General features: G+C 51.2%; 2 protein-coding genes across 6 annotated transcripts in view; one reads left to right on the forward strand and one right to left on the reverse strand.

The window, feature by feature from the left end:
- The first annotated feature begins 325 nt into the window (after nucleotides 1-325).
- LOC142925653 (uncharacterized) lies at nucleotides 326-18,618 on the forward strand. Its single transcript, XM_076068875.1, has 3 exons — nucleotides 326-398; nucleotides 933-2,505; nucleotides 14,698-18,618. Exons 1-2 carry the CDS (start codon nucleotides 326-328, stop codon nucleotides 1,880-1,882), a joined length of 1,023 nt encoding a protein of 340 aa, XP_075924990.1. The 3' UTR covers nucleotides 1,883-2,505; nucleotides 14,698-18,618.
- LOC116945044 (disabled homolog 2-interacting protein-like) overlaps nucleotides 7,153-26,737 on the reverse strand; it is a 38,462-nt gene continuing 18,877 nt past the window's right edge. For all 5 annotated transcript variants that reach the window (XM_076068692.1, XM_076068691.1, XM_076068690.1 and 2 more), the window contains 8 exons: nucleotides 24,397-24,954; nucleotides 23,269-23,407; nucleotides 20,883-21,027; nucleotides 15,998-16,234; nucleotides 14,686-14,884; nucleotides 12,272-12,973; nucleotides 9,918-10,321; nucleotides 7,153-9,385 (listed from right to left, as the gene is read on the reverse strand). In XM_076068692.1, coding sequence (XP_075924807.1) covers nucleotides 9,292-9,385; nucleotides 9,918-10,321; nucleotides 12,272-12,973; nucleotides 14,686-14,884; nucleotides 15,998-16,234; nucleotides 20,883-21,027; nucleotides 23,269-23,407; nucleotides 24,397-24,954 — 2,478 coding nt within the window. In that variant the 3' untranslated portion in view covers nucleotides 7,153-9,291. The remainder of the gene's footprint in view (nucleotides 9,386-9,917; nucleotides 10,322-12,271; nucleotides 12,974-14,685; nucleotides 14,885-15,997; nucleotides 16,235-20,882; nucleotides 21,028-23,268; nucleotides 23,408-24,396; nucleotides 24,955-26,737) is intronic.

The following is a 26,737-nucleotide window of genomic DNA, read 5'->3' on the forward strand; positions in this document are numbered from 1 at the left end:
AGCAGGCCGCCCTCGTTAATAGCGGTGGAAGTTAAATATCCCACGACGTCATGCGAAGTATCACTCGCGGCGTTGTTACATTGAGACACGCACACAGCAATCGCTGCGACAAAGCCGAGCATGGCCCTTGTGACGCGAGGTCTTGAGACTTTGCGAGGCGAACCACGTGTCATGTACTCGATCCGTCAACACTAGGTCGAGTCGGTATCTTTACGTTTTCTATAAACAAAAACCGATGCCAAGTGAAAAGCGGGCCCTCTCTATGACCTCCGGTCACGAAACTCATATGGAAGCTGAAGAATGTTCAGGAGGCTTCGAACCCCCCATGTCGGGCTTGAGAATCAACAAGCCCGAAGGATGCAATGGGTGCAGGTTCAAGAGGGCCCGCGACGTCGTGGGTGGGGGTTGGAATCTCGGGGTGGTGGGCGGGCGGGGGGGGCCACGGGGTGCTCTTTGCGCGGAGCACAGAGAGGTTCCTGTGTGCGTGTGGGCTTGCATGTGAGTGGGGAGGGTGAGTGGGTAGGGTGAGTGGGTAGGGTGAGTGGGTAGGGTGAGTGGGGAGGGTGAGTGGGTAGGGTGAGTGGGAAGGGTGAGTGGGTAGGGTGAGTGGGTAGGGTGAGTGAGTAGGGTGAGTGGGGAGGGTGAGTGGGTAGGGTGAGTGGGAAGGGTGAGTGGGTAGGGTGAGTGGGTAGGGTGAGTGGGTAGGGTGAGTGGGAAGGGTGAGTGGGAAGGGTGAGTGGGTAGGGTGAGTGGGTAGGGTGAGTGGGTAGAATGAGTGGGAAGGGTGAGTGGGTAGGGTGAGTGGGGAGGGTGAGTGGGCAGGGTGAGTGGGAAGGGTGAGTGGGTAGGGTGAGTGGGAAGGGTGAGTGGGGAGGGTGAGTGGGTAGGGTGAGTGGGAAGGGTGAGTGGGGAGGGTGAGTGGGTAGGGTGAGTGGGAAGGGTGAGTGGGGAGGGTGAGTGGGTAGGGTGCAGCTACCGTCGGTGCGGTTCACCACCAACCACCACCACCAACCACCACCACCAACCAACACCACCAACCACCACCAACCACCACCACCAACTAACACCACCAACCACCACCAACCACCACCAACCAACACCAACCACCTCCAACCGCCACCACCAACCAACACCACCAACCACCACCACCAACCACCACCACCAACCACCACCAACCACCACCACCAACCACCACCAATCACCACCACCAACCACCACCAACCACCGCCAGCCACCACCACCACCAACCACTACCACCAACCACCACCACCAACCACCACTAACCACCACCAACCACCACTACCAACCACCACCAACCACCACAACCACCACCAACCACCACCAACCACCACCAACCAACACCAACCACCACCATCAACCACCACCAATCACCACCACCAACCACCACCAACCACCACCAACCACCGCCAGCCACCACCACCAACCACCACCAACCACCACCACCAACCACCACCACCAACCACCACCACCAACCACCACCAACCACTACCAACCACCACCACCAACCACCACCAACCACCACCACCAACCACCACCAACCACTACCAACCACCACCCACCACCAACCACCACCACCAAGCACCACCAACCACCACCACCAACCACCAACCACCACCAACCAACACCAACCACCACCAACCACCACCACCAACCACCACCACCACCAACCACCACCAACCACCACCAACCACCACCAACCACCACCACCAACCACCACCAACCACCACCACCCACCACCACCCACCACCAACCACCACCAACCACCACCACCAACCACCACCACCCACCACCAACCACCACCACCCACCACCAACCACCACCACCCACCACCAACCACCACCTGGAATGCGTCTGTGAATGAAGAGTCCGCATGCGAGTTATGAAAGGGGTGGAGGGTTTGTTTACGAATGATTGGTAAACGTTCCGGGAATTCCACCCACGCATGGCAGAGTGGCCTTTCCCGAAGTCACGAGCACGCTGCTTCATGGCAGATCTGCGAGTTTGACACATTGAGGAATTAAATAAAAATGTATTCGTATGCAAGCCTGCATCATACTTTATCTCGCACAGTCCTACATATGACACAATGCTACATCTGAAAAAATACTAAAACTGGCACAACACTACATCCGTCACAATGCTACATCTGACACGATGCGACATTTGACACAATAGTACAACTGACACAACACTTCACCTGACACAATCCTACATCTGACACGTCTTCACACATCATGTCATCGCTGTGATGCTCTGTCTTCGGGCCTTGAGCTGCACAAGGCCACGGATCTCAAGCGCGTGGACAACTCCCGTCACGTACTACCAACCCGCCAGCGGTTCGCAACAGAAGACGTTTGTTCGAAACTGCCCTGGAGCTCGCGATTCAGTCCAACACTCGGAGGCCCGCTGGCTTGGCACGGCTGAGCCGACCCTGCCCGGGATTCTGATCGCCCAAGAATATCTCCTCTGCAATATCGACTCGAGGTACCTTTTTCGTGTGAACTTTATACGTTACATCCCCCTTTTTCCTTCCAGATCCCCTCTAGGTGTCCCCCCACAGCTAAACGAACAATAGAACTGGCATTGGCCAAACATTGCAGTGCTTTCAAACTAAAAGTGCAGCTGCACATTTTTCAATTGCGATTACACACAGAGCAGCGGCCCACGACTCGTGAAAACTTGTCATGATGTGACATGATGTGACATGATGTGTCATGATGTGACATGATGTGACATGATGTGTCATGATGTGACATGATGTGTCATGATGTGACATTATGTGTCATGATGTGTCATGATGTGACATGATGTGTCATGATGTGACATGATGTGACATGATGTGTCATGATGTGTCATGATGTGTCATGATGTGACATGATGTGACATTATGTGTCATGATGTGACATTATGTGTCATGATGTGACATGATGTGACATGATGTGACATGATGTGGCATGTGACATGATGTGACATGATGTGACATGATGTGGCATGTGACATGATGTGACATGATGTGACATGATGTGGCATGATGTGGCATGATGTGGTATGATGTGGCATGATGTGGCATGATGTGACATGATGTGGCATGATGTGGCATGATGTGACATGATGTGGCATGATGTGACATGATGTGGCATGATGTGTCATGATGTGACATTATGTGGCATGATGTGGCATGATGTGGCATGATGTGGCATGATGTGGCATGGTGTGGCATGTGACATGATGTGGCATGATGTGGCATGATGTGGCATGATGTGGCATGTGGCATGATGTGACATGATGTGGCATGATGTGGCATGATGTGACATGATGTGACATGATGTGTCATGATGTGACATGATGTGGCATGATGTGGCATGATGTCGCATGATGTGGCATGATGTGGCATGATGTGACTGTGTTCCCTTCCCGCAACACCCCTACACCTGTATAGCCTGACCAGACTGCTGACGCAAGTGCTGTTAGCGAGCACCTATACGTGCGTGGCCAACACCACGCCCGGCCGCCTTTGTCTCCCTAGTGGCGATGTTTACACACCACACCAGGTACTCATTTGAGGCTGAGTAAACCATGTCCGGTTCCAATCATCGTCACTGGTGTTGTCCGTGAGAGGGAATCGAACTCGGGTCGCCGGGTTCGTAGCGCAAGCGAGCTATCCAGTGCACCACTACCGCACGACCCACATCAACTCGCCGTTTGTCGGGCAGGCTTGGGATTTACGAGTTGTTCGCCTACAACGTACACCTCTTCCGCCCTCACTGTGCTGACGGAATCATCCCCAAGGTCGCACATCAGCGGCCGTGCTCTGTTTGGCAGAGGTTGACAGAGCGCATCCTTGATCCCAGACGCTGCACTCAACCCAGTAGCTTAACTTAGCGTGGAGCAGGCTGGGGGGGCCTTGCCCCCCAGCTCCCCTGGTGGCCGAAGCTATGAGTTCGGGCCCCCGTGACAACCACCGTGAGATATACGAGAAATAAGAACCGGTTTTAGCCTTTCTGGCAATAAAACAGGAGGTGTGAAGTTGTTCAAACACCAAATAGAAACCTCTTAGTAAGGAATGAAGTGACTGCATTAACCACACACGGTACTTGTGGTGAACATGCAAACAAACATGCTCTGCAAAGGCAATGCGTAATATACGCATTGCCTTTGAAACTGATTGGCCGACACGAGAGATTGCCTTCTTAATGGTCAACACGCGTTCTCTGGTGTGATACTGTTGAGACTTGGCCATACAAAACGGTGTGGCGGGGCCAGGATTTTCACGTAGGGGGGCAACCCCTCCAGCAATGAAAAATGATAGAGGAGTTGTTAGTAAGTAAGGAGTTGTTAGTAAGTAAGGAGTTGTTAGTGAGTAAGGAGTTGTTAGTAAGGAGTTGTTGGTAAGTAAGGAGTTGTTAGTAATAAGTAAGGAGTTGTTAGTAAGTGAGGAGTTGTTAGTAACTAAGGACTTATCCCTTGCTTTTTATTCAACGCGTGTGCGGCGATGTCGCCGCCATCGATCGAGGGTCGAATTCGAACCGCGTTGTGTGATCGGCATCGCACTCGCTGAAGGTGAATGCCTTCAGGGAAGTCGTGTACTGTATACGCAACTTTGCACAATTCTGAGTCACTTATAACTTCTTTGCCGTTACTTATTGCCAATTATGGACTCGGACTATTGTCCTATCATCTCATAGAGTCCCTGGCACGTAATAATATACTACAGTGGCAGTGGGGGTCGCAAAACGCCGATTTATTACTAATAAACCCCAATGATCCGATCGAAATTATGGATTTCGATCGGATCATTGGGATGCCACGTGTCACCACAAGTACGAATGGTTAATGCAGACTTAATTCCTTGCAAAAGGCATCTGATTGTTGTTTGAACATCTTATCACCTTTTGATTTAAAGCTTTCGTGACTGCAGTAATTCATATTCTTAGTTTTTTCGGTAAAGTCACGTCGAAGGGAAACAACAAAATAATAATATATATATAAAACAATAAAAAAATTCTCACGACGTTTCGACCATAACTCAAACGGTCGTCTTCAGGTGTGTTGGTTTGCATAAATTTATTTTTAAACGGCGCATTTATTTATTTATAAATGTTATAAAAAATTATCTTAGCAATCATTGGAAAGATTTGATAAACCATTTCAGGTCTTAATTGATTGTTCACGCTTACAGTGGCTTTCAGACAGCATACATTATAAAAAATTTCGTCTCCCCCCTCCTCTTTTCAGAATATAGATGGACTAGTCCTAAATAAACTGCCAAATCGTTGCGCGTGGCGCTAACGTTTTTATAAATAAATAAATGCGCCGTTTAAAAATAAATTTATGCAAACCAACACACCTGAAGACGACCGTTTGAGTTATGGTCGAAACGTCGTGAGAATTTTTTTATTGGTTTATATATATTTTATTATTTTGTTGTTTCCCTTCAACGTGACTTTACCGAAAAAACTAAGAATATCTTATCACCTCTTCATTTTGATCATCGTACTTTGATACTGGCGAAAAGGTCCCATGACACCGTGAGAGATGTTGTCCACAGCGGCGTAAAAGAACAACAGACGTATTTCATGATGTGATGAGGCAAGAGGAGCCCCGACAGCCTTGGCGTGACCGTGCGAGACAAATCAACTATCGGGGCCCCACCGGACCGATTGCGGCACCCCCTGAGCTGATAATGTCGCCACTATGCCACTGACCCAACCACACCGTCACAGGCAATGACCATTTGAAATCTAACGACGAATTTAAATCTATGCACGAATTGAAATCTATGCACCGACGAGACCGCAGATTTGCACGTGTTTTTCTTCCTTCGTGAGAACACGTGGTAGTTTCACGCCAGTTGTCGGGTACTTAAGAGCGCGGAGCCACGCTGGTGATGCAGCCTCACTCGATGTCCCGGCTCGGTACCTGATGAAGCTCAAGGCAGTTTGGGTAAAGCATCATACGTTGGTGTTAAACTCAGGTCATGAAAAGTCGTAAGCCACCTCATTGGTCATAATTCACGACCAATACACTGACGCGACTATCTTGGCTGGAGGGTTAAGGAGAAAGAAGTTCGGCATGAAACCACGACCACGTGGCATGAAACCACGACCACGTGGCCCGACCCAAAAAACAGACGACACGAATCGTGGCGTGGACGACGGAAACCTTCGCCCCAAGTTCGACGGCAGTCGCGTGGGACTGCGACGGCACCGCCGAAGACTTCACGCAACCTGCTACCACCACCACCACCACCACAACCACCACAACCACGTCTCCCGCACGCCACCCCCTCAACCACCACCACGACCACCACGTCTCCCGCACGCCACCCCCTCAACCACCACCACCACGTCTCCCGCACGCCACCCCCTCAACCACCACCACCACCACGTCTCCCGCACGCCACCCCCTCAACCACCACCACCACGTCTCCCGCACGCCACCCCCTCAACCACCACCACCACCACGTCTCCCGCACACCACCCCCTCAACCACCACCACCACCACGTCTCCCGCACACCACCCCCTCAACCACCACCACCACCACCACGTCTCCCGCACACCACCCCCTCAACCACCACCACGTCTCCCGCACGCCACCCCCTCAACCACCACTACCACCACCACCACGTCTCCCGCACGCCACCCCTCAACCACCACCACGTCTCCCGCACACCACCCCCTCAACCACCACTACCACCACCACCACGTCTCCCGCACACCACCCCCTCAACCACCACTACCACCACCACCACGTCTCCCGCACGCCACCCCTCAACCACCACCACGACCACCACCACGTCTCCTGCACGCCACCCCCTCAACCACCACGTCTCCCGCACGCCACCCCTCAACCACCACCACGACCACCACCACGTCTCCCGCACACCACCCCCTCAACCACCACGTCTCCCGCACGCCACCCCCTCAACCACCACCACCACCACCACGTCTCCCGCACGCTACCCCCTCAACCACCACCACTCGTTCCGCTGCCTCTGTCTGCTTGGCCAAGGGACCAGCGACGGCTCGACACTTCCCCTGGACTTTGATTGGGAAAAACATCGCGATTTAAGAGTGGGAAATCGGCACTCGCACGCGTCCTGGGAAACAAAAAAACACTCAATGCTGCCATTTACCTATAAAGTTTAATTTACATCGTCATTGTTAATAGTATGCACAACATATTTAGGAAAGTATCCAATCAATAATGCTTAGATCTCTGATTTTGTAAATTACTGCAATTAAGAAATGGACTGAGGATTACGTATGTACAAGATAGGACACGTGTTTTGGGAAAGTGACAAGGTGACTGTTGATTCCACGTCAACCGGAATGTCGCTCACCATACTCTGCGACCGTCGGTGGATCGTATTGATCTGTCCAACCCCCAGATCCACTGGAGTGCGAGGTGGCCAGCAATTAAGAGCAATCGTATGCATCTATCATCTGTTAGTGTTATTATCCCCCTGTGTGTGGGATTTTACTCACCATCACCACGTACAATCACTATAAACACGGACGTGGCCAAATGCCCCAATGGAGGAACATCTGGAAAAAAGAGTCTTGAGGTCTTTGTGTAGATAGTAAATAAATGATCAGTATTCCTCACGCATATCAACTCGTAGCCAACGCTGGGCCATGGTTGCTCACCAAAGTATTAATGCTAATTAAGTAGCGTTCCCAAGGTCGTGTACGCACTAGTCACTTGCGTTGGGTGTCCTGTATGCGTATGCACATACAGGACAACCAAAGCCTCTTATCTACAGTAAAGTGGGGGAACAATATTTTGCGAATCCTATTAGCCTCCACTTATCCAAGGAGGAAAAATATTCTGAATAATTGGGTGAATTTTCCCCGCAAACTCCTCTTATCCGTGAAACTTTAGCAGATAACTGGAAAATTATCGGCACAGCATGATGGGAAAATCTGTGCATAATTGTGGATAAATAGGAATACGGCCACGGAAAATAGGTGTTTATGAGAATAATAGGAATCGTGGGTAATAGGGTCTCGGATGACAGGAGTTCTGCTGGACAGGACTGTGCATGCATTTTTTATTGCGGATATCTGTGATCAATGCCACACAGGTATGCACGAAACCTAGTTATTAAGACTTAGAAACCAATTCTTGAAATGAAGTAGTCTCACGCACTCATGACAGAAAGCACAACGAGGTGAGACAAGTCCGGCTTCCACTTGAGTGCATAGGGAACCACGGCGCAGCGCGCTCGAGCCTCAGGGTTCAGAGTTTTGCGGACGAGAGCAATCAAAGCGCCGCTCGTGATTGCGCCAACGAGGCCACGGTTTGGCAAGCCCAGTGGCCGCATTGCTCCGACGATTTCAGTTCCGCAGCGAAAATGTCCACCCGCTTTAAACAAAACGTGGCCTTCATCCGTTGACAGCCCCGAGCGAGCCGTCAACATTTGATTCCTCATTCCAGCGGCAGGGGCCAGCCCATCCTTAAAAAAAGATTGTTGATCGTTCATCTCCGAGGGTTCGTGTTTTGAGTCAATGACTGAGTGGGATGTGAATGTTCACACATCCCGGAGCGCGAGAAGTGCACCGGAGCGAGCGATGCTCCCCATGGCAGAGAAGTGTAGGTGGAGAGATTGCACCGGGACACGCACGCACACACACAAAGATCCCCCGTGTAGCCTTAACAGACTGTTGGGGCAAGTGCTGTTTGCAAGCACCTGAAGGCCGGCACGGTAAACCAGGGGGTGGATGGCCAGCACCATGCCCGACCACCTTTGTCTCCCTGGTGATGTTTACACACCACACCAGGTACTCATTTGAGGCTGAGTCGACCTAGGGGAGACCCAGGACCGGTTTAAATAATCGGCACTGGTGTTAGCCGTGAGCGGGAATCGAACTCGGGTCGCTGGGTTCATAGCCCAGCGCGCTAATCATCTTACTACCGCTCCCCACACGCACACGCGCACACACGCACACGCGCACACACACACGCGATTGTTAGCGTAACCCTTCCGGGGCACACGCACATTACAATTCCTGTGTCCAGGTTATATTTCTATTCCTTTGGATTATTCTCTCCCTATAGGAACATTTCATGTTCTTCACATGGAGGAACAAAAGTGGAATTACCTTGTCCGTAAGCAGCATAAATAATTACACAAGGATTAGGGCGAGGGTTAGGGTTGCATAATTTGAGTCTGTTATGTTTTCGTATTGCGTTATGTAAGGAGGAGAGCAAGTAGCAGTGGGGAGCGGGGTCTAGTGTTGTTATGGGCAGCAGCTGTTGCAGAGCGGCTATGAGTGTGCAGTCTCTTCCGGAGTCTCTGCTCTCAGCTGGGCCAGCAGCTCTTCGCAACTGTTCCGCATTTCCTCAGCAGCAGACACCAGCCTAGTGCACACACCACATCCATAGCAACGGTGGTCAGGTGGCAGCATGGGGTAGAGGCGGCCGGGACGCCGCGCCGGCACTTCTCACAGCGCCGAACGCGCGGACCGGCGCCGTTCAGAACGGCTCCCTCTCCTCCGCCGCGATGTCTTCGCAGAGGGGAGAAACGGCAGTGAGCGCCGGCTGCTGCAGGACCGATGGGTTTCATTCGCAGCACTTCTACGTTAAGAATTCGGCCACGGGAATGTATTTAAAGTGTACACACTCACAGTACGTAATTTTGTGCTTTATTCACTCGTTAAAAAAATGTTCTGCTCGACGTTTAGTCCGACTGGCAGTCAACGAGAAGGCCCTGCACGGGGCGGTCGAAGGTTCCTGTGATGACGGCAATCGGTGATCACTACGCGCGGGGAAACCAGTTGGACGTAGCAATTGTAGACGCGCGTGAACTTCCTCACGAATGCATGCTGTACGCGCGTAACAAACCACCGCGCAGCTCACGATCGATCTCCGGTGTCGAATCGGCGCGACTCACCCGTCCAGCGTTATGGGCTCCTGCGAATGCGGCGACCAGATGGCGTGCTTCACTCCGTCCTCGTCCCGGGCGCGGGCATCTGGCCGAGCCCCTTCGTCCGCTGAGCCAGTGGTCCCCTCTCGCCGCCGTGCCCTCTGCGCTTCGTCCTCGCGTGCTTGAGGAAGCCGGCAAGGAGCGGCTGCCGTGCCGCCCCGCGGCCCCGCTTGGTCGCCCTCCCCGTAGCCGGTCGCTCGGTCGGTGGTGGGTGGCGGAGCAGCGTCGCTCTCCCTGAGTGCGCCCCCGAGCGCGACGTCCCAGCCCCGCTCCTGCTCCTCCGGAGTCGCCTCCCCCGCGTGAGCGTCGCCTGCAGAAGGAGCTCCGGGCTTGTTCCAGTTTTCGGCTGCTGTCCCCCCCGTTAATATCATCTAGGAAGAAAAAGGATTTGAGAATGACGGGGGTTTTAACTGTTTTGGTTTATACATCAGGAGGAAAACGTACCATCATAAGAGCATTTTCAGTCTAAATAATAATGATACATTAATCATAATTTCCACTTGTAACACGCTGCACAGTATTCGCTCGCTCTCAAAGAGAGAGAACGACTCAGAGGCGCGAGGAAGCACAGACAAGCAGGAGGCAGCCACGCGATGAGCTAGAACCAACAGTTACCCAAGTTCTGTGCACCTCTGTATATTAAGGTGTCATCGGCTAATTAATAAGTGTTTACATGTGGAAGGAAACCAAACCGTCCCCAGAAAAGCCACGCGTGCGAGGGGGAAACGCTCTATCCCATACACACGGACCAGGTGGAGTCCACATGTGCTGGACCGCCGTCACCTGGCAAGCCACGGAATGGCTCCTCCTCGATCCCCACAGCAAGGGAGTTTTACAACATTTGTGCAAACTCGGTGTTTGTAGCTACCACTGTCCAGCAAAAAAATGGAATCTACTGCCCAAGCTTCATCAGTGTGTAGAGCGGAACAGAAATAAACATTGAGAGGAGCATGGTCCACAAAAGGAAGCAGCATATACTTTGATGTGGTTCAGAAACGGAGACAATCGTCGGCTGCATCATTACAGGACCGTGACGGTTCGACTGAGCCCGTGAACCAACCTAATGGAATCTACAAAGAATGCAGCCGTGGGCGAAGGCTACGTGGGTAGAGCTAACGGAATTGAGCCCCTCGAACCTACTGACCAGCCGGCGCTCTTCACACACGACGGCCTCTGCGAGCCGGACCCGGCGAGGGTCACGACTGAGCGGAGCGCGGGGATGGACTCACGCGGTAGTTTCCACATGACCTAACTAAAACCATGAAACTATTAATCATTCTAAAAAATATATATATATTTTACCAGGTAAGACCCATTGAGCTATGTAGCTCTTTTTTAGAAGCGACCTAGCCACAAATGATAGCTCAATGGAGTGGCTTATCATCACGTGGTAATGTAGAGCAGCCAAATACTCTAATTGCACGTTTATTCAAAATGTGGAGGGAAAAAACGGAGAACCCACAGAAAAATGGACGTGACCACGCGGAGAACATGCAATCTCCAAATATAGAGGTGTCAGGGTCGGGATCCAAGCCACTACCTCCTGTATACTAGGTGAGGGAGTCAACATCTCACCACCAAAACTTTTGCATTTGTGTGAAACAAGGAAGTATATTTTACTGAGAGAGATTATAGATGTATCCGGCACAAACCGAAATAACATGTTGGATTAAACATCTTGATTTGAGGCTTTCGTGACTGCAGGAATCCATACTCTTTGGTTCTTTCGGTAAAGTCACGTAGTTAGAAATAAAATAAAATAAAACAAATCACGACGTTTCGATCGCAACACAAGCAATCGTCATCAGGTGGGACAACTACAGCAAGAAAAGCTGCTGAAGTAGGCTGAAGTAGGCTGAAGTAGGCTACTTCGCAACACAAGCAATCATCATCAGGTGGGACAACTACGGCAAGAAAAAACTGCTGAAGTAAAACTGCTGAAGTCGCCTACTTCAGCAGTTTTTCTTGCTGTAGTTGTCCCACCTGATGACGATTGCTTGTGTTGCGAAGTAGCCTACTTCAGCCTACTTCAGTAGTTTCACTTGCTTTAGTTGTCCCACCCGATGACGACTGCTTGTGTTGCGATCAAAACGTCATGATTTGTTTTATTTTATTTCTAACTATGTGACTTTACCGAAAGAACCAAAGAGTATGGATTAAACATATTTCGTATCATATTTGCAATCATGTGATTGAGTCACATCTCAAGTTACAAGGATTTCCCAATTTTTGTCCGAGCTCACAAATGCTCTTGCTGGTTAGACGATTACGCCCTAACCGCCAACATCACAAAAAAACGACAATGGACGTTAAACACTCACCGCGTGCTGACCGCTCACTTTATCTTTGGCAGTGCTGAAAACGAGCTGCGTTCTGTACTGTAAGACGTATTGCCTCTCTCTCTCCACGGACGGCGCTCCCGTGGCCGGCACCTCGCGGGGGAGCCGTCGCGCCGGCTCCGAGCAAAGGCTCGAGGCGGAATCTTCCGCCGGCACCGCCGCCACCGCGCTGGACGGGTGCGGCGCCGGCCGCGTGCTCGCGGGAGAGGAGCGAGGGGGGTCCCGTCCGTGATCCGTCGTGCCATTGGGTTCCCCAGAGGCTGGGCTCAACCACAGGCTATCATACAGTGGGTTCCGGAAGAAGAGTGACGGCCGCGCGGTTTTATCTGTCGCAAGGCTACGTGGCTCTCTGTCGCTCGGAGCCCTTCTCTCTGGAGGCGTCTCTGCGAGCTGGTGAGGAGCGTTTACTAATCGCAAGGCCGGCCGTTGACACGTTAGCAGCTCGTGGTCCAGTGACGGAGTGCTTTGAAGTTGTTCACGTGGCGCGTCACTGTGGGCGCCAGAACCCCCTTCTGCTCCTTCTTCAGCTGTGACGCTTCCTGCCATGGCTGTGGAGGGAGGGTGGCACAGAGCAGACACCTGGGACGCGCCGCCAGAGCCGCCCGCGGCTGAGACCGCGGAGTTCAGATTGCGGCTGATGTCTTCCAGGATTGTGGCAAGCTGGCCCAGCGTGTTGTGCTCATCCTACAAGACAAAGGGTAACACGAAAGTGCCGTCGCAGGAGACAGATATCAGGGACGTACACAATAGGTAACGTTTCAGGCAATGGCCCTTTTAAGGCCACAGTATTATTGATGAATGCGTTGAGTTTCTGTTGTCTGTGCTTGCCCACCACTGCCAACACAGCAGCTGCATCACCAGATGTTTCATCATCGAAAGAACGTAACACAGCGGAGAACCGATCCTCACAGTGGTCGGTCACATCACGCAGATTCTGTAAGATCGCAGAATGGCGAAACGAATCTTAACTTGTATTAACAGCCAGAAAGCACCTGGCCCTTAATAATTATGTTGGATCAACATTATAAATGCATGATAACCACTCACTAAATGAGAATATTTCCACATATGTAGTTCTCTTGAGCCGGTGGTCTGGACAATGCCGAGAGCTGTCGTACATGCACTGCTGCCCAGTTCGCCTCTGCATCCAGGGCGGAGGCTGAGTGTGCCGTGCGTGTAGCGGGTGCGATGCGGAGTGATGCGGAATGCCCCTCATGGTGTCGTGTCCGGAGGCGGGGACCTCGCACGGTGAGCGCTGGGGGCCTCGTGTGTCACGTGGTGGTCGGTGTTCCACGGTGGGGGCCCCGTGTGTCACGTGGTGGTCGGTGTTCCACGGTGGGGGCCCCGTGTGTCACGTGGTGGTCGGTGTTGCACGCTGGGGGCCCCGTGTGTCACGTGGTGGCCGGTGTTGCACGCTGGGGGCTGGGGGCCCCGTGTGTCACGTGGTGGTCGGTGCTGCACGCTGGGGGCTGGGGGCCCCGTGTGTCACGTGGTGGCCGGTGCTGCACGCTGGGGGCTGGGGGCCCCGTGTGTCACGTGGTGGTCGGTGTTGCACGCTAGGGGCTGGGGGCCCCGTGTGTCACGTGGTGGCCGATGTTGCACGCTGGGGGCTGGGGGCCCCGTGTGTCACGTGGTGGTCGGTGCTGCACGGTGGGGGCCTCGTGTGTCACGTGGTGGTCGGTGTTGCACGGTGGGGGCCCCGTGTGTCACGTGGTGGTCGGTGTTGCACGGTGGGGGCCTCGTGTGTCACGTGGTGGTCAGTGTTGCACGGTGGGGGCCCCGTGTGTCACGTGGTGGTCGGTGTTGCATGCTGGGGGCCTCGTGTGTCACGTGGTGGTCGGTGTTGCATGCTGGGGGCCTCGTGTGTCACGTGTTGGTCGGTGTTGCACGGTGGGGGCCCCGTGTGTCACGTGGTGGTCGGTGTTGCACGGTGGGGGCCCCGTGTGTCACGTGGTGGTCGGTGTTGCACGGTGGGGGCCTCGTGTGTCACGTGGTGGTCGGTGCTGCACGCTGGGGGCCACGTGGGCTGCGTGCTAGGTGCGACGTCTCTTCCCGTGAGGCGCTAGGCCGCCCGATCGAGCACTGGGCTGCCCAGCCCCACTCCACTGTGTGCCGTGCTGACCTTTATAAGTGCTCGCTAACAGCGCTCGCCTCAAAAGTCTGTTAAGTGTGTGTGTGTTGTTGTTGTGTGAGCGTTTTGTTGCACACTTCACGTGGCCCCCGAGTACACCTGGCCTGGCACAAACGTCGTGGTGACTTCACCATCACTTTTTAGTTTTATAGTTTATAGTTTACTTCGTGATGAATGCCGGCTCTTGTTGTTGTTGTGACATGCGGCACACGGCGGCTGGACACGGTGTGGATCGGTGTGGTGCGTGCCGCTCCATGTCGCGTACCTGCGTGGGCAGGGTGGTGTCGCTGAGCAGGGAGTGCAAGCTGCAGAGCTCCTGGGCCGGGTCCACGACGCCCTGCAGGGCGAGGGCGCTCGGATTGCCGCTCTCCTGGGACGTCTCCTCCAAGAACTGCTTCATGGGGCTCCACTCTCCCTCCAGGAAGCCGTTCATGAACGTCATGTAGTCCTCTTTGGTCCCGAACCTGCATGCCAATGTACGACGCCACAACGTTTATCCTGGTAAAATTTTCTTTTTGAAATAAACACTCATTCGAATGGGCGATTGAAGCCACCCCAGTTCTCATAAATGAATGGCCAACCCCCGTCGAAAACCAAAGACCGACGAGACGAGCTTTGTTGGCTTGAATATAAAAAAGAAAATATCACCAAATAAAACAGGGGTCACGTAACTTATCAATCCTGAGAGCCAGCAATGTTGGCATATTCTAAGAACAGCTCGGGTTAAAATAACCACACGTGGCCTGAAAACCTCTAGCACTGTCGAGGCAGTTAGGGTTGGTGGATCACACACGTGTTGTGACGGTCCCTTCCTGTAGGCGTCGAGGAAGAGCCATACTCGAGTGCGGACCAATCTCCACCGGCTCCAACTCCCTTCCCATGGGCATCGAGGAGGAGCTGTAACCTGGCTCGCCAGGAGCAGGCAGTACAGGAGTATGTGGACTAATCTCCATGTGTTCCAACGTCATGTGTGGACTGCACAGCAAAATGTGGACTCCACCTATTCCTTCTGCATGGGATTGAGTGTTTCGCCCTCGCACATGTGGGTTTTTTTCCAGGGGGCTCCGCCTTCCTCCCACATTGTAAACACTCATTGATTGGCCAATAACACCTTCATATATCGAGAATCGCAGAACTTCTATCTCTACGTGGTGCATTGAAAATGTACATTATTTATGACAGTTTTAACATGTAGTTGGCTTTCGCAACCAATATCCATAATAGAGGTTTTTTTGGGGTTAGATCACATAAATATAAACGTGTCGTTAAACCCGGCTGGTGAGGCTGGTTGTTGTAATCACCAGCGAAACGTCACAGTGCTCAAATTGTCAATGTTGTGGGTTTACTCTCCAATACACAACCAGTGAGCTGAACGAGTAACGAATTGGCACGTTTTGTTTACGTGACAAACCTTACTTATTGGCTGTGTCGGGTGGTGGCGGGTAAACGACACATTTATATTTACGTGATGTAACCCTAAAAAAAAGCTACACTATGGTTATTATTTGTCATCATTGTGAACGCTGCTGATCTACGCCGCGAGAAGCCTCTCCTCCCGCGTTGCGTGGCCACGTCACCTGGAGAAGTTGGCGAGGTTCTGGACGACCTTGGCGATGAGCGTGAGGGTGCGCGCCGTGCGCTCGTCAGGGTACTCCTGGCTCAGGCCGAAGAGGCTGGGGGACATGATGGCCGGGCACAGGAAGCGCAGGAAGAGCGACGCGCTGATGAGCCGCTCGCTGATCTCCGCTCGGCCCCGCGCCTCGCACAGCCTCCTCCACGACGAGAAGACGTCCCGCAGCTCGGCGGGGAACACGCTGCAGCGCACGCACAGAGACAAAGGTCCCCCGTAGAGCCTTCACGGTTTGTCGGGGCAAGTGATGTTGGCGAGTTGCACCTATGAAGGCCAGGACGGCACACGAGGGGGTGGGTGGCCAGCACCACGCCCGGCCGCCTTTGTCTCCCCAGTGGCGATGTTTTTACACACCGCACTGGGTACTTATTTGAGGCTGAGTCGACCGAGGGGAGGCCCAGGACCGATTCAGATAATCGTGAGCGAGAATCAAACTTGGGTTGCCGGATTAATAGCGCAGCGCGCTAACCACTGCACCACCGCTCCCCACTACACACGCTACACGCACACACGGGGCCAGAGTGTGAGCGAACACCACACGGTGCACATCTGAAAACTTAGTGGATTTTCCCCTGGTTTTGATTAGGCCTTAGACAGGTGCCTGGTGCAGGGCATAAACATCAGCACTGGGGAGACAAAGGTGGCTGGCAGTGATGCTGCCCACACCACCCCGGCTTCGATATGTGCCGCCAGACAGCATGTGCCTCCACGGTCCATAAAGCCAAGTGAGGAAGCTTTGTATTTAAGTAACAGAACTGAACTTTTATAGGATACAAGAAGCAGAATCAGAATATTTATTTATACTGGAGGAATCCGATGAGCTATCAAGCTTTTTCACAAATGTTCAGTAGGGGCGGGTAAGAACGTTACAACAACAAACAATACAAACATATCATATAAGTGCAATGTACATTAAAGGTAAACAAATCACCCAAACACATACAGATACAACTAAACCAAGCCCTTCAGGCCTTTAAATCCAGGAGCATGTGGCAAATGTTATTTAATTTATGCAAACCAACACACCTGAAGACGACCGTTTGTGTTATGGTCGAAACGTCGTGAGAATTTTTATTGTTTTAGATATATTTTATTATTTTGTTGTTTCCCTTCAACGTGACTTTACCGAAAGAACTAAGAATATGAAATAAAAATCAACATCGTTGGAGAAATTTTTATTTAAAGCTTTCGTGACTGCAGGGAATCATATTCTTGGTTCTTTCGGTAAAGTCACGTTATTTCTGAGCAAAACTCTTGAGTTGAATCTATCGCGTGCACTTCTCCCTATATATCTCGTTGGAGAAGTTGATATTTTTATTATTATTCTGGCGCTTGTTTACCCAGGAAAGCCTCATCGAGTCTCATGACTATTTCAGGAGGGCCATGCCAAGTTTTCATGGTGCGGGCCAAAATGTTCCTAAGCGTGAAACCCATTCGAGTAATTTTCAGGAAACTGTTCATCATTGGGCCAATACCAGTTACACTGTGGGTTTTTTTTTAGCTGTGGGAGGAAACTGGAGAAACCCGGAGAAAACCCATGCATAACAGGAGAGAGAGAATGTACAAACTCCACGGAGAAAGGTGCCCAAGTATGGAATTGAACCCAGGACCCTTTTTCCGGCCCCATAAACAGGGAGAATGTTGCGATGAGCAGTATGTTGCACTCGAGGGGGGGCAAGGTTACCGAGACCGTTATTTCTGAGCATAACTCTTGAGTCGAATCTCTCGCGTGCACTTCTCCCTCAATGTTTACGCGCACACAACGCTCAATACAAACGCTCGGACTTCGCTTGTAAACGTGCGTGGTGTGTGTTTGGACGCTTCCTCCGCGTTGCTGCCAAAAGGTAGTGGGGCTACAAAATCGGAGGTGCTTGAAAAGCTGGCCACAGGATTTCACAAGTGAGTGAGGAAACTGGCAGGGCTATGAGACGCAGAAAAAAAACAACATCTGAAGTGAGGTCTGGACAACGTATCCATCACAAGACACTTATCACTGGCGAGGGCGACCACCGTCAGACTCTCTCAGCTGTGTTTTGTCTCTGTTGTTGATGCGAAATGGAGATGGGGGTTGTCGTGGCTAGTCTCCGCACACTGTGGACGAAACATACGGTGCAAACCGTGGCTTTTAAAGAAGCGCCCACCCCACTGGCGACGGGAGCGAGTGTGCTCACAGAGGTGGCAGCCAGGGTGGCACCGCTTGCGGTGGGGAGGAGAGCTCTCAGGGTGCGTGCAACGTGTGCCGAGTGAGACAGAGGATGTTAGCGGTGTTCTCCTGCAGGAGATTAATATAATACAGTTGATCATAGATTATCCGGCTTCCAACATTATCCGGCGAAACCGCTCCAAAGGCTGTTTGTAACCAGTCCGGCGATCGGCACCGTGTGTGTGGCAAAAAAAGTAGCTATACTTGATATCAGTGTTAAATATCATATACACTACATTATACACTACGTACAACTTAAACAATTCAATTACTGCACCATACACATTACCCCATGCAGAGTCTTCGAGATTGGAGTGGTCAGTATGGTACAGTGAATAAAGTGACTTTTTAAAGTAGGATATTTATTTTGTCTATGTGTATGTTTATTCATCCCAATTTCATATAGTGAACAAATTTAAAACACTAAAAACATACAACACCTAGAAACATGTCATACAGGAATGTTCAATAATAAGCTTTTTTAATAATGATTCGTGATTATCTGGCATTTTTGAAAATCTGGCGCCCCCTTCCCCCTGAAGCCGCTAGATAGATCGATAATCTCCTGTAACAACAATAATAATAATGAGAGTGATTTCGACAGAGCGCCCTACTTTATGCCGGGGCATCTCAGAGTGCCTTGAACGAGACGACCGTTTCAAAGCACTCACCTCTCTGCACCGCAAGGGCGCTCTCAGCGACAGCTGTCCCGGTGCGGCACCAAGAGACCCAGCACACGGGGGGGGGGGGGGGGGGTGCCTGCCAGCGGGCATCAGTCTTCCAGCAGGTCGTGGGTGAGTAGTGACTTTGGGGTGGATCAGGGTTGGCGACTGGCCGTGCGACATGAACAGGAGGCAGCTGGTGCATGGTGCAGAGGGTTCTGTGACGAGGCTGCTGAGTCATGGGTCGAGTTAGGTGGCCGCTCGCGATGGCCGGTGCAGGGGACCCGTGACAGTGTTCAATGTGGACGGTGGGAGGGAAGAAGCAGGGGGTAGTCGGTGTTTGTGGTCAGGGAAGTGGGTGTGTGGTGGTATCGGTGCATGGTGGGGCGGGAGTACAAGTAAGTGGTGTTGCCATGGTAGTATGTGTGGTAGTGTAGGAGTTCTGGGTGCTGTTGCCATGGTAACGTGTGTGGTAGTGTAGGAGTTCTGGGTGGCGTTGTCATGGTAGTATGTGTGGTAGTGTAGGAGATCTGGGTGCTGTTGCCATGGTCGCGTGTGTGGTAGTGTAGGAGTTCTGGGTGCTGTTGCCATGGTAACGTGTGTGGTAGTGTAGGAGTTCTGGGTGGCGTTGTCATGGTAGTATGTGTGGTAGTGTAGGAGATCTGGGTGCTGTTGCCATGGTCGCGTGTGTGGTAGTGTAGGAGTTCTGGGTGCTGTTGCCATGGTAACGTGTGTGGTAGTGTAGGAGTTCTGGGTGGCGTTGTCATGGTAGTATGTGTGGTAGTGTAGGAGATCTGGGTGCTGTTGCCATGGTCGCGTGTGTGGTAGTGTAGGAGTTCTGGGTGCTGTTGCCATGGTAACGTGTGTGGTAGTGTAGGAGTTCTGGGTGGCGTTGTCATGGTAGTATGTGTGGTAGTGTAGAAGATCTGGGTGCTGTTGCCATGGTCGCGTGTGTGGTAGTGTAGGAGTTCTGGGTGCTGTTGCCATGGTAACGTGTGTGGTAGTGTAGGAGTTCTGGGTGGCATTGTCATGGTAACGTGTGTGGTAGTGTAGGAGTTCTGGGTGGTGTTGCCATGGTAACGTGTGTGGTGGTGTAGGAGTTCTGGGTGGCGTTGTCATGGTAGTATGTGTGGTAGTGTAGAAGATCTGGGTGCTGTTGCCATGGTCGCATGTGTGGTAGTGTAGGAGTTCTGGGTGCTGTTGCCATGGTCGCGTGTGTGGTAGTGTAGGAGTTCTGGGTGGTGTTGCCATGGTAACGTGTGTGGTAGTGTAGGAGTTCTGGGTGGTGTTGCCATGGTAGCGTGTGTGGCGGTATAGGAGTTCTGGGTGGTGTTGCCATGGTAACGTGTGTGGTAGTGTAGGAGTTCTGGGTGGCGTTGTCATGGTAGTATGTGTGGTAGTGTAGAATATCTGGGTGCTGTTGCCATGGTCGCGTGTGTGGTAGTGTAGGAGTTCTGGGTGCTGTTGCCATGGTAACGTGTGTGGTAGTGTAGGAGTTCTGGGTGGCGTTGTCATGGTAACGTGTGTGGTAGTGTAGGAGTTCTGGGTGGTGTTGCCATGGTAACGTTTGTGGTAGTGTAGGAGTTCTGGGTGGCGTTGTCATGGTAGTATGTGTGGTAGTGTAGAAGATCTGGGTGCTGTTGCCATGGTCGCGTGTGTGGTAGTGTAGGAGTTCTGGGTGGTGTTGCCATGGTAACGTGTGTGGTAGTGTAGGAGTTCTGGGTGGTGTTGCCATGGTAGCGTGTGTGGCGGTGTAGGAGTTCTGGGCGGTGTTGCCATGGTAACGTGTGTGGTAGTGTAGGAGTTCTGGGTGGTGTTGCCATGGTCGCGTGTAGTGGGATGGCAGTACTGCGAATCGTTGGCGAGGTTAGAACGTGGGTAGAGAGTCTTTCTCCCCTGGGCCCGGCGGTGGCGGTGAGGGCGGTGAGGGCAGTGGACGCTGGTTGCTGTCAGGCGGCTGCACTCACCCCATGGAGGCCATGATGCTCCTCGTGGCCTCGCTGCACAGCTGCACCAGGGTCTTCTGATTGTGCTGCAGCTCCGATTGAGTGCATTTACTGGGGTCCACTTCACATTTAGTCCGTCTGCTGATGATGCCTTGCAGAAAAGCCCCTGCAATAAAACGCAAACGCACAGTTGAGGGGGCAACATTCAATATCTTATTATGAATTCAATATCTTGTCGCTTCAAATGCAACAGTTATGGTTACAAATCTCTCAGATGATATATTTTTTAATATTCATTTACAATCTTGCGCATTTAAAAGAACAATGAGTCAGCACCCGCTGTGGCGTATTGCAAGAGCTGTTTTCCCCCTCATCGTTGTGTCCCGGGGCCATCTCTATCAGGGCTCCGCTAAATTATCTCTTTGTCTCGACCACTCCTCACGGGAGCCACGGGTGCCCCGGAAGGAACAGCATGCACGTTGCAATGTCGCTAATGTGGAGAAGTTTCACATTTGTATCGTGACACCAGATTAGAAACGCGGTCACTGATAAAAACAAAAGTGTGAAAATATGCCAGGCTGTAACAACTGGACCACGAAAGTGCGAGGTAGCATGGGCGCGTTGCGCGCCAGTGTTTGGTGCGAAAATTCACGAAGGAATGTGAATTTGGAAGATAAAACTGCTATTTTCATTCATATACAAAGACTGCCTGTATAGCCTGTAACGGACTGATGGGGCAAGTGATGTTTGTGAGCACTTATGAAGGTCGGCACGGCACATGGTGGGGGTGGGTGGCCAGCACCACACCCAGCCGCCTTGGTCTCCCTAGTGGTGATGTTTACAGACTGCACCAGGTATTAATTTGAGGCTGAGTCGACCTCGAGGAGTCCCAGGACCAGTTCCAATAATCATCACTGGTGTTGGCCATGAGCGGGAATTGGACTCGAGTCGCCAGGTTTGTAGTACAGCCCGCTAACCGCTACACTATCACACAACTATACATACACACACACCTACACATACACACACCTATACATATACACAAGACCAAAGACAAAGATCCCTCATATAGACATAACAGACTGTTGGGGCAAGTGCGTTTAGTGAGCAGCTATGAAGCCCGGCACAACACACGGTGAGGGTGGGTGGCCAGCAACCACGCCTGGTCGCCTGTCACCCCACAGTGCTGATGTAAACACAGCGCACCAAGTACTCATTTAAGGTTGAGTCGACTTAGGAGAGGCCCAGCACGAGTTCAACTATTCACCCGCTGTTAGTGGTTGCGAGTGAGATTCGAACTCGGGTCACCGGGTTCACAGTGCAATCCACTACCCCACTGCGCCACCGCTCCCCACAGTGTGTATCGTAAACAAAGGCACACGCACACTAACTGTACCGTGCACATCCACTAAACTGCCTCGAGGCCTGGCCGCTTATGTGGCGGTGACGGCACGCGTACGGAGCCGCGCTTAATTTCTCACTCGTTACAGATCCCGATGCTGCTCGGCTGGCCAGCTGTAGGGAATACCTGCACGACATAAGGCACTGCCACTAGAGTACAAGGCACGCCTGTCCGTACTAGTCACAACCCCCGGATGGTTCCAGCCGACGCGACGCACGGACACGAAGAGGTTGGCCAGCAGCAGGGCATGTTCGCGCGTGGTGGCGGGGTTTGAGTATCGAGGAAACAGGGCTGAGATTCAGGTCCCCGTACAAATGTTATGGGATTGGTACAAATAGAACAGCACCAAAACACAGTGTGTTTTTCTTCTATTGACGTAACATTAACTCCAGCCATTCTCCACCGAACACTGCATGAAGGCCTCCCCATGCCATGATGGTCGTGGGGTTTTCATTTATTTACCATACTTCACCACTCTGGTCCTTGTAGGTCAATTAAGAGGCGACGGTGGGGGAAGACAGCAGCGGTTCTCATCGGGGCCGGATTAACTCATAGGCCCTCATATTTAACAGCTGAGGGACGGCAGCACGGCCATCTGGAAATTTTTGCCTTTAAATTATGATGACATCATTCGAGACTTTTCCACAGTTAAAGCTGGGGATTGTTTCATCTGTTTGAAGAAATAAGTGTAGCGAGTGATATACATTTGATGAATTTACCTCGAGTCGAATACATTTGCTTTACTTTTACATGGTCCTGACGTAACTCGCTGATGATGTAAACCACGGGCAGGGATCAAACACAGCGCACCAGGTTCAAAGTAGAGTGCACTGACCACCGCACTGACCGCCACACCACCGCTCCACGCAATATTAACATTCCGCTTGGAAATACACTGACAAGTGAGCCCGGAACCATATCGAATTTTGGAAGAGCTTAGAACCTAAATTTAAGGACTTAGGATTCAACCAGCAGCAAATGGGGCATGGCAACAGTGGGGCTGACCCAGCACTTGGTGCAGGTACGGCTGGCCAACGAGACGCAGGAACTGCTCCACGGACTTGCTGGCCAGGGTGTTCTGTCTGAAGAGGACGTCCGGGTCACAGCGCTGCACCTCCTCCATCACCAGCTCTGTCAAGAAGCCCTGTGCAAGAGGAACGCAGCGTCACTCGCGGTCCGTTTATGGGTAAACTCCGAAAAACACCCACGACTAAAACCACATTTATATTTCCCATGTATGAGGGGGCGAGGTATTTATGTGGGATGCTGCCGTGGTTGCCGCCTGTCTGGGTTTGAGCCACTCCGAGTGGCAGGACTTAATTTGTCCCGAGATCTGGTACGTGTATTGTGTAGTTAACTATACCGTATTGATAGACCCAGGCTGACTGAGAAATATTAAGTCTGGGTTTGTTCAAAAGTGTAAAATGTGGCCAACCTTTGTCTAAAGTTCAAATCCAGAACTTTAAACACCGTCCGTAGTTTCCTGTACGTTTCAAAGAGCACACTAGCTCGACGTTTGTGTATATGACTGGCTTATTCCAGGCGAATATAAAACGTGTTCAATTTAAAGTCTGGCAGACGTCGTACAATCTGTAATGAAAAAAATAAAATAATAATAGAATACGACGTTTCGGTTGCAACACAACCAACCATCATCAGCTAATCATTTTTATTTGATTGTATTTTCTAAGTGACTTTACCGAAAGAACCAAAGAGTAATTCCTGCAGTCATGAAAGCTTCGAATCTAGTTCTGTCATGAACTTAAACCTGTGAACAACGAGACCCCATCACAACAAAGCCACGAGTGCCGGCCGGAAAACAAACGGATTGAACTGTTGGACGGTCTGTTGGTTAATCCACTACAACTTCTTGAGCTTTTGGTCTCAAGAAACAAAATGGCCACACACTGCAGTTATTTTGCGTTGGTGGTCTATACAAAGCTGACCTCTTTTTACGCATGCATTGCTGCGCATCTCTGCGTGTCGTGACAACTACAGTACTCCTATAATTGCCGCTTATTGTCGTTCTGCCACAGAGTGACTCTGCATGATTTCTGTGGCTTGTTATAGAGCGACTCTGTCTCCAGCAGCTGCTTGGCCGCTCGGCCACGGTGCGCGGCGACGCCTGGGTACCGTGACCCTGCCAGCGGTGTGCAGGAAGCGCACGAGCGCCCGCGCCAGCTCCTCCTTGCTCTTGACGCCGAGCACCGGCTCGAGCAGCAGGCAGAGCGGCAGGCAGCTCGCGCTCAGGAACTCGGCAAACTCCTTGTAGCGCTCCATCGGCAGGATGCTGAGCTGCTGGTGCCGCCACTTGATGCGCACCGTGGGCACCGCGCCCTTGCCCTTGCCGAGGTTGGGGGTACTGAAGGTGTACCACTGCTCCACGAACTGGTGCCACTTTGTTCCGCTGCCCAGGGGTATGGAAACCAGCCCCATGTAACTGCTCTTTCCCTTCCTGTGCTTGTCCTTGCCCTTGTACAGGGAAACCAAGACCTGCTTCACAGCCGAGAGGTCGCTGAATTCGAAGTTCTCGCCCCAGAAGACATCGGGCATCGTGCGCTTGCTGGAAGTTTGCGCACACGGTTGGTCGGCTGAGAACGAGATTTTACAGAAATATTCTCCGGTCCCAGGTAGGTCTCTTGCCTCAAGAATCCATAGTTTCAAATCATTTTTAATCCTCCTGGAATTGTTCTGCGTAAAACATACCAAAAAGTGGCATTAATAAAAAAACACATGTCACAGCTAAGCTAGAGGTATGTAAGTGCACAGCATAAAAAAGCTACAAACCATGAGCCGATTTGGAAACTTGCTTACCATCATACGGCACTGTAATGTCATTGTATGCACACCAGCAAATGCACCATATGCCACATAGAGGGTTTAATCATTTATGTAAAACTAAAACCATGCACTTGTTCATTGCCTTCTGGATATAATTGTATACGACCCATGCTGTAGAAGAAGAGGCGGTGACGTTTTTGGAGTTGGCGCAGAGTTTCAGAAGACTGGGGTCCAAGTATACTGGAGATGCAGTAATGCACAGCGATTGTTCATCAGAATATTCTGATCCTTTAATACCACGAATGCCACTGCTGATAAGCGTGTTTATATCGCACACGGTTTTGCACTTCGTCTATTTCGCGGTGTGGTGCCGCTGACCTCAGTGCAGCAGGCTCTCTACAGGCTGCTCAGAATTTTTCCAGTACAGGCGGTCCCCGAATTATGAACGCCCAACTGACGAACATCCGCACTCATGAACGAGCTTCCACAAGATATTTATTTTTTAACCATCTGATTTGCGAACCGAACTCTGGAACTATTTACATTGTTACACGCAAATGTACAATATTTCTTATTTGTGAGTTTTAACGATGCTTCCCTTTTTCGTTGAACCTGAAACATATTTTATAACCCTGACCGTTTGTGCATTTAAACAGTGCATTGTGGTGTTCCGAGTTATGAACCGCTCCACTTGCAAACGGTGGACGGAACATGTTCGTAAGTCGGGGATTGTCAGTATTGGCAATTAGCACTGAGGTGCTGTGAGTGAGTGTTCCATGTGTACCGCTTCCCTTTGGCTCACGGGCCATACAGTGTAAACCAGTGTACTCTGCGCTCCTTCGACGGGGAAGGAAGAGGTAAATCTACACGAACGAACTCTCCTGAAACCCTCTCGCCGTGGCCAGCAGAGCTTGACGTTGGCATTTAGCTCATACATGTTGCTGCCATTCGCAGGGATAGAATGGAATCTGCCAGTTTCTACCTTCGCTGAAGAACTCCAGAGATTTCTATGACGGTACTTAATATCAACATATATTTTGTGTTGAATTTAGAGTATTGATAACATATCGCTTTCATACTCTTTAACAGTAATTAATATATATCGTGTAGTACAGTACCTTTAGTGGGTTTTACATGGAATGCTTGTGTTTCTGCTGTAAATCACCTTATTGTTTCTTCATGCAGCCATCAGTCGACAAGTTTGGAGCTCACACATTTAGACCAGTGCCGTAAATTCCACATCACAAATAAGGTGATTGCGATACATTGATCATTTCACTCAAGGCCCGTTACAGATTGTACAGTGATTATCAAGATGCATAGAGATGGTCTCTTCGCATCTTGGGTGACATTATTTTTAAGATGGTTCCAGTGAAAATGTTTAGAAAAATTTGTTGTAACTACTGAAATGTAAATTTTGATTTAAAGCTTTCGTGACTGCAGTAATTCATATTCTTAGTTTTTTCGGTAAAGTCACGTTGAAGAGAAAAACAAAATAATAAAATATATATAAAACAATAAAAAATTCTCACGACGTTTCGACCATAACTCAAACGGTCATCTTCAGGTGTGTTGGTTTGCATAAATTAATTTTTAAACGGCGCATTTATTTATTTATAAAAAAAACGTTAGCGTCACGCGCAGCGATTTGGCAGTTTACCCAGGACTAGTCCATCTATATTTTGAAAAGAGG

Source organism: Petromyzon marinus, chromosome 22, assembly GCF_048934315.1.
Source record: "Petromyzon marinus isolate PM22_M1 ecotype Great Lakes invasive population chromosome 22, UKy_Petmar_22M1.pri1.0, whole genome shotgun sequence".
Lineage (NCBI taxonomy): Eukaryota > Metazoa > Chordata > Hyperoartia > Petromyzontiformes > Petromyzontidae > Petromyzon > Petromyzon marinus.